The sequence below is a fragment of the Bubalus bubalis genome, chromosome 4 (genome assembly GCF_019923935.1).
Source record: "Bubalus bubalis isolate 160015118507 breed Murrah chromosome 4, NDDB_SH_1, whole genome shotgun sequence".
NCBI lineage: Eukaryota > Metazoa > Chordata > Mammalia > Artiodactyla > Bovidae > Bubalus > Bubalus bubalis.
The window spans coordinates 53,847,350-53,855,140 of record NC_059160.1 but is presented as its reverse complement, the minus strand read 5'-3'; the positions used below and the strand labels follow the sequence as shown (position 1 = coordinate 53,855,140).

The window sequence follows — 7,791 nt, the reverse complement described above, 5'->3', positions numbered from 1 at the left end:
TACTTACTGAAATAAAAGCCCCTGTCTCCGCACACGAACTGGAGAGCATCCACCAACTCAGCCCCGCAGAGGGTCTCAGGTCCCGCCGTGGCAGAGCTGGTGAAGGCGAGCAAGCACAGAGCCAGATAGAAGAGATGCGAGGAGGACGTGATGGGCATCTTCACCTGCTGAAAAAGCAGAAGGAGGGTCATCTTCCTCCTGGGTCCTTGTCAGGGGAGTGGGGGCAAGGCAAGGGTGCCTTTACCCCAGCTCTGCATTCCTGTTATTAATCAAAACTATGCCCTCAAGAGTGCAACAAGGTGTGTGAGTGACCTCTGAGCAGGTCTTGGCATCATGCTATCTGAGTTTAATCTTCTTGCTACTGTGAAACCTTGGGGAAGTCCTTCTTGAACCCTTTCTTTATGGGTTCCTATTACAATTCAATGAGATAAATGTCCTGAAACATTTAATGTGTGAAGGTGAAAGATGCTCTTATTGCACACCACTCAGAGATCCTGGTAAACCTTTGGAATCATCAAAGGTTAATTTGTGCTCAGTCCAGACTTGGGACCAGATATGTTTTATTAATTTAAATTCTCTCAAATTGGCCATCCACAGATGGCATGTGCATCCATTACTGACCAGAATATTAAATTAACCAGAACGTCATTCCCCAGCTACTGATTAAAGAGAATTTACTGCAGCTGAAAAAGAACTTGTGAAAATACTATATATCATTATAGCTTTTTTTTTCCACTTAAGAGAGGCAGAGATAGAATCAGAGGGAGAGAAAGAGAGACTGAGAGATTTCTTACCTGCAGAACATCAGCAGTTAACAACTACAAGTAAAAGTTAAAAACCAGGAACAGGAAACATCTGAGAATTTCAGAATGAAACTGGTGTATGGCAAGTAAACCCGACTCCTTTTGCATTCCAAAGCCCCTTGTGTCAAGCTCAATATCAGATCAACACACGTGTAGACAGTGCCTTCCATGAACAGGGAACTGGGCTCAAAACCTGCAAAAGTCTTTTTTTTTTTTTTTTTTTTTTTTTTTAAGTCTCAGGAATTCTGACTTCATCTGTTGGAGGGACTTAAGTGTCACTGTATCCTTTTTATAGCAGAGACCCCTGGTTGGCTTGACTTAGCCAGTGACAGACAGCCAACTGTCAGCCCTGCCAAAGGCAGGATTCCTGTGGCTCAAGTCTCCATCCTTGCTCTCAGCAGTGAAACAATGCAAAGGTGATCATCAAGTTTTTCCACATTGCTACTTGTGGCACAAAGATGTGGTTTCTTCTAGGAAGCCTCCCAAGGTGAGCAGCTCTATCCCTCTCAGATGCATTTACTTTCAGCAGCATCAGCAGAGTCAGTGACAGGATGTTACACCAGGGACCCTATCAAAAGGTCATAGAGTTAAACTGGAAACTATCATTATGAAAAGAGGCTTTTCTGAACCTCCCAGTGGTGGCAGGTCCATTCAACTCCATCACTTTCAAAGAAACAGGATCAGTCATTTATTTTCCGACCACCTTCCTTGCCCTCCCTGGACTCTTAATGGCTCTCTACATCAGTGGCAAAGTTTGCTCCATCACTGTAATTAAGATTTCCATTTTTGTGGCCAGACTTTAAGTTCAGCAAATAGGGAAAAACCTAAACCCCTGATTCTCGTTAACACAATGTAAATATTTAGTTAATGCTTGTGAAACAGTTGAAGATGAAAAGCATCCTCTATTTGCAAATCATCATAAATAATAGACATAAAATAGAAGAGGAGGTGAAAGCTTGATGGAGAATTTCTTCCATTTTCTCCATAGGACCTGTTCATGGAAACCCTCCACCCCCACATAGCCAAAGCCACAGGGACTGCTAGAAACAAGTTGTCATCCAATCCTCATCTTTCTTAGTTATAAAATAATTGGTGGGAGTTTTCCCTTTCAGTATTTCCAGTGGAAATCTCAACAAGTCCAAGCCAACTGGACTTCCTTGCCCTTTTCAAAAGAGAACACTCATAATTGATCTTACAGAACATGCCCCACGCTCTGGCAACCAGCCAGTTCTAGAACGTATGTTATTTTGCCAGTCCTATTTCTCCATTGCTCCCCTCTCTGTTGAGTTAATGGTGAAGCTTAAGGCAAAGCACCTGCAACTGTAGATGCCTTCACGTTCTTCAGTTGTTGTGAAATCTAGGGAAAAAGGAACTCAACTTAAAGCCTTAGGGAATTGAGAACTTTGTTAGATGTCAACTTTATACTTTTAATAGCTATTTCTTTTGTATAACACATTTAAACTCAGCAATACCTATCAGTCTCTAGCATTTAAGAATTTAAGATTTATTTTTTACAGATTTCCCTCTTTTGTTTCTTCCTTTTTTCTCCTTTTTGCTGAGTTATGTTCTCAGATAAATATCAGCACTTATAGTTCTAGGACAAGATAGAACCTCTAGTGCATTTTCTTTTAGTTCAGGAAACAGTCCATCACACCCACAGAGAACCAGAGAATTTATCACATTATGTTCCCCCAAAAGAAAACAATAAAGAACTTGCTTAGGAATTAAAAAGTTTGAAATGAGTGGCCCCATATGTTCATCATTTCCTTGGCCTTTTATTTTTCCAAACACAAAAGAATGAAGAGAGAGAAAGGAGAGATCTGAAAGAAAGAAATGAAAGAAAAACTAGAAAGAGGAGAGAGAGAAAAAAAATTCCAGAGCACTCTTTCTCAAAAATCATTCACAAATCCAAAATTTTAAAAACCTTTCTTTTTATCTTAAATAAATGGAATATCAATTGGTTTCAGATGTCTGAGTTATAATAAAAATGCCCAGCAAAATTTGAGGGCAATAGTCATAAGAAAATACTCACTGTAGGTGTAACCATTTTTGTTTGTTCCAGATCTTTTACAGCAGGTCAGGGTGGGTATTATGAGACTGATGTGAATAGAAAACTGAGGACTTAAAAACATGTGCTGCTTTGTGGGTGGGGTTTGTGAAAGCATCTAGTTACATTTGGACACCCAGGCAGGTATGCTATGAGCCTGGGTAAACTGCCTTTTGTCCATTCAGACAATAAACAAATTGCACGGCTGGGATTTGAGTCAATCTTTTCTTCCCAATCAAGCCACCGATTTCCATCGTGTGCCTATTGTAGCCGTCCTGGACAGGGGCCGAAACTCCAGTCCTCCCCTGTGCCCTCTTCCCTCTGACTCAAACACTTGGAAATATCTTGAGACTCACAGTACAATCAGCTTGTGAGCTCTGCCTGGCAGACACCTTTACTCATTGAATTACATTTGAAAGAACCACGTAGCTCCCTTAAACCACTTCCTGCTCCAAGTACAGGAAAAAGCAACAACTCATGGCTAGCTAGCTCTACTTCTGAAAAGTTCAGCATACACAGCATGGAAAGTTCATTTGGAGTTTTCCAAACTTGTAATTAATGCAGAGATAACACTACACAGCCCCTTTTAGGATCGTCTAAGTAGGGAGACAAAATCCCCAGCTGTCAGACCATATAGCATATGTGTATACTGACTTCATTTCTTTTAAAAGCAAGGTAGCCAGTGTGCATCTTGGCATCTCAAGGGCGGCAGGATCAGGTGCCCGACAAGGATGTATTCTTAACTCCTAAGCCACTGACTTGACTAAGAAAAGTCGTAGCGGTGGAGTACTTGAAAGCGGCAAACTAGTGCTGGACTAAGCGGTAGGGACGTATCATGAATTGAGTCCACAGGCAATTGCATCGGGGAGCCAGTGACAGCAGCTTAAAAATGCTTGCAAATTGGAAAAATACAAGTCTTGAAAGATATAATTTTGCTGAGAATGGAAACTTGAACTAGGGCCAGTTATTGGAAAGGCGAAGTCAGTGCATTGACAACACTAGCCAAATTTACCTAAAGAGACTTTACAATCCCAAATACAAAATCTGCGTTTTACAACACAAAACCCCAAGTCCAAACTTCGCCCCTGAGAGTCCTCTTCAAAAGAAAAAACTTGGAATAGCAGTTGCTAGAAAGTTTCCGCTTTCCATATACAGTGTGCATTTGTTTAAATTATCCGAATATGCAAGGTCAGCAGGAGTTCTTAAGGAGTTCTTTTTCAGAAGAGCAAATGAAACTTCACTCTAACTTTGACTCTCTGGGCATAAGTGCAGAGAGTTCCGGGACCTTAGCTCCAAAGATCATATTTAAAAGCTTTAATATCATTTAAAACGTAACTCTTTGTATGTGGCATGCCTTGTAATCAAAAGTCCTGGCAAGTTACACACACACACACACACACACACCACACACACAGTCCTACATACACATGAACATGGTCTTAAAAATAAAACATCTGCACCTGCAAAAAAAATCCAAAAGTTCATATCCATGCCCTATAGCCCTTAACCATAGACAGGATTTAAAGGAATCTTCTATAATGACACCACTCAAGCCCTGAAGAAGTGGAGGATTTAGCATAAGTACCTTGCAATAGTTTTTACTCATACAGATATCTGTGCAAAGGCATTTATCTCCCGGAGCTATTTTTTCAGATCCCACAGAATTGCATATTCAGCAATTTATAAATAACTCCCAGTGCCGAAACAATGAAAATTCTAAAGTGAAGAACATTTCTAAGCAGAAGCAAACAGTACACAATTTAAAGAAAATTCCCCAATGACTTCAAAGAGTAAGAAATATTTACCTTCAAGAAATCACAAAAGCAGCACTTAAATAATTGGGTTGGAAGACTGCTGATTTTTCCCATTGCTTCTGAAGTGCAAAGTCTGGAAATGAATTGGTTAGCAGGAATAATGAGGCAAAAAGAAATCCAGGGAGATGGGAGATGTTGAGAGCAATGTCACATTTCAATTTTGAGGACTTTATTCCATTGCGCAGGCTCTATCTGCTCTGAATTTAGCAGTGACAGTGAGATTTAGCAAACAGAAGAGGGATTTAGAGAAAATCCTCACATTTATCTACAAAACACAGACACTGTAGACAGGAAACAGCTGGGGGAACGCTTGCCTTCTCTCTCTCTCCCTCTTCTGGCAAAGTTATCGAGTAAGGACTTTTTTGGGCATGGTGACAAATAACATCATACCTTTGCATTTTAAAACTAGAGCACAGAAGCATTTTTTTCCCTTAAAAGAATGTGTGTTAGTGACAAGAGGAGCAGACATTAAAATACTGATGCTGTCCTCTGATTAACTTTCTACCGGGCATGAAGACACACACATCTGCTAATACACCTTACCCGTATGAAAGGAATATTCGTGGAGGATGGGCGAGCAATTTTATATTCCAGAGCCAACACAAAATTTAAAAAACAAGAAATGAAAAAAAGACCATCTCAAGCATACTCTATGATTTTAACCCTCAAACGACTGGGGTAAACTAGAATGGAAGACAGCGCTGGGATGACCCCTCGTCCTGGTTGCCAAGTGAGGGGAATGATCTCATTTCCTAGAACCTGGAAAGGGGCAGGCAGCTTTGTAATTGGCTCCCCTCAGGACACTGTCTCATGCTTTTTGCCCACAACAGGGCAAAGATTTTGCTGAGCTGTAAAGCCAACTGAAAAAATAAAATCAAATCTTTTTCTTCCTTCCTTCTACTCTGCTGCTTGGCCCCCACCCCGACCCCCACCCCACCCCAGGGGAAGGGCATCTGAGGGGCAAATGATTTTTCCATTGTTCATATTTTTCTGCATAACTTGAACCTGTGTGTGTGTGTGTGTGTGTGTATTTGTGTGTGTGTGCACGTGAGTGCATTTTCTTTCCCCCATTTTTGTGTATTCTAAATAACACCAGCTGGCTAGCAATACCCTCTCAAGGGTTATGATGTCATTCAAATCTCTCAGCTGGATGAGTGGCCAGCAACATGGTCCAAGCCAGCTGTTTTGCTATTTATAATGTATACTTGCCTTTGCCATTGAGGATCAAGTTGTGATCTTTTGTCGATAGAGTTTGTACCAATTTCTCATCAGTTTTGTGAAGGAGGAGATAAGAAAGTGGATTATGAAATAAGATTGCAAAAGCCCAGGTTAGACATCCCACTTTCCCTGGGGTCTATTGGGGCATGGTTTTCTGGAATGGTGGGAATAGCCTGGATGATGTATTTCTCCCTCTTGATTCTCAGGGCACACAGTGATCCTGACACTTCGATTAAAAACAAAGGTTTGCTTGAAACTCTTGAAACTCTGGGTCTCTATGGCCATGGCCAGGAAGTTGTTTGCAGAGGTGGGTGCCCTCAAAGGAAAACCTGATTGGTTTTGAAAGGGGGTTGAGTTTGCTCAAGCCTTCTCTGTGATTAAATGTGCGGCAGTGTGTACCTTCGAGAAAGACAAGTTAGACATGAGGAGTGATGCCATTTCAATGCACTATATTCAGCATTCAGCAAGTGCGTTCCTACTGTGTGCCCAGTTACACACATCACAGGGGCTTTCAACCAAGTGGCAGAGACAGAGAGGAAAACGGCACTGTCATGTGGTGGGATGTGCACTTTTAAAAATATGAAAAGTGCACACTTTCTCTGGAAAGACAGGGAAGTGAAACTACCGAGAATCCAGGATGGGGGAGGAGGGGTGTGTCATGAGAGGCTTTGAAATGCAAAGTTGGGAAGTTTCAGGGGATGTGTTTTGACCTGAAGAGTCTAGAGATACGCATCATCAAGAGGTAGGCTGGGGGGCATCTTCAGGTGTGGGGGCAAGTCCTGTACTTTGAGAAGAATCCAAGACCTCCTTTAATGAGCTCCGCTTCATGCATTAACTTAGGAATTGCTCACTAAAAATCTGGGGTTTGGGGTTTTTTTTAAATTTCCTTCACCTTTAGCACATCACACTTTTTGTGAAAAAAGCCCAGCCTCCTCTCATGGACTTTGAAGATGCAGATTGCCTCACAGGTTGAAAGATCTCCGATTTCCATGCCTGCAGAGTCTTGGCGACGAGTGCCTCGCTCCACTGCTGGGCATCTTCACTGGTAGAAGGCCATGGTGTTCCCATTTAGTTTTCACTTGTTTGAATCATTCCAAGGTGTCCTGGGAGCTCACTGCCCTCTCCAAGGCTTCCCCCTGGTCTGATGTGCTATCCTGGAATGCCGTGTGCACAGATCACCTTATCCCCAACCATTTCATGGGAAAGGCTGCTTCGGGAGACGGAACACACGCCATTCCATCTGACACAGGTCTCCTGCGCTACTGATACACTGACTCACAGTCTCTCGGTTTTATAACCCCAATTACCCTTAAAGGATAATTGGGTTTTAATTTATGTCCTAGTTTTTATGTCACAATCAAAAGAAAACTGAAATTTCAGTGAGTCGTAATTATCATCAGCTGTACTGTGGAAACATTCCGATGTGAGCTCTCAGTTTCCAATAGGGAAAGCAATTTCCTGAAGTGATTATTGTACACTTCAGTGCAGAGAATGGTCTAGATTTCTGGGTAGGGTGAGCCAGCAACAGAGCAATCATTCCTAAGGAAATGACCATTTTCTTGGCTAATTCCAGGAGTCAACCTGAAAGCCAAAGGGCAATAAATGTGCCACGTGATGACTCTTTAACGACTGAGTCTGCACCTGTTTAGGAGAAAAAGAGATGAAGGCACCTATTACCAGAGGGTCCAAAGTGGTAGTAAATCTAATCCTCAGGAAGAGTTCAGATCAAGAGGCCCTAGTGGAGAGAAACATACAGGGTTGTTCTAAAATTACTGAATGATTATGTCGTCTCCCGCCTGGAACAACCTGACAGATATGGGAATGGTGTGCCACCAAAATAGCAAGGATGTGCTCGTATCGTGAGAACATCCACTCCTGGAAATGCAGAGATTCACAGCTTCACCTTTTG

General features: G+C 42.0%; 1 protein-coding gene across 8 annotated transcripts in view; it reads right to left on the bottom strand.

The window, feature by feature from the left end:
• The window catches only part of IGF1 (insulin like growth factor 1), a 78,082-nt gene extending 72,965 nt beyond the window's left edge, over positions 1 to 5,117 (bottom strand). Inside the window, exons 1-2 of one of the 8 annotated variants that reach the window (XM_045165398.1) lie at positions 4,656 to 5,117; positions 8 to 164 (exon numbers count right to left, since the gene is read on the bottom strand). In XM_045165398.1, coding sequence (XP_045021333.1) covers positions 8 to 164; positions 4,656 to 4,718 — 220 coding nt within the window. In that variant the 5' untranslated portion in view covers positions 4,719 to 5,117. The other 7 variants (XM_006058807.4, XM_006058811.4, XM_006058813.4 and 4 more) reach the window with 7 other exon arrangements.
• Between the last annotated feature and the right edge of the window lie 2,674 nt (positions 5,118 to 7,791).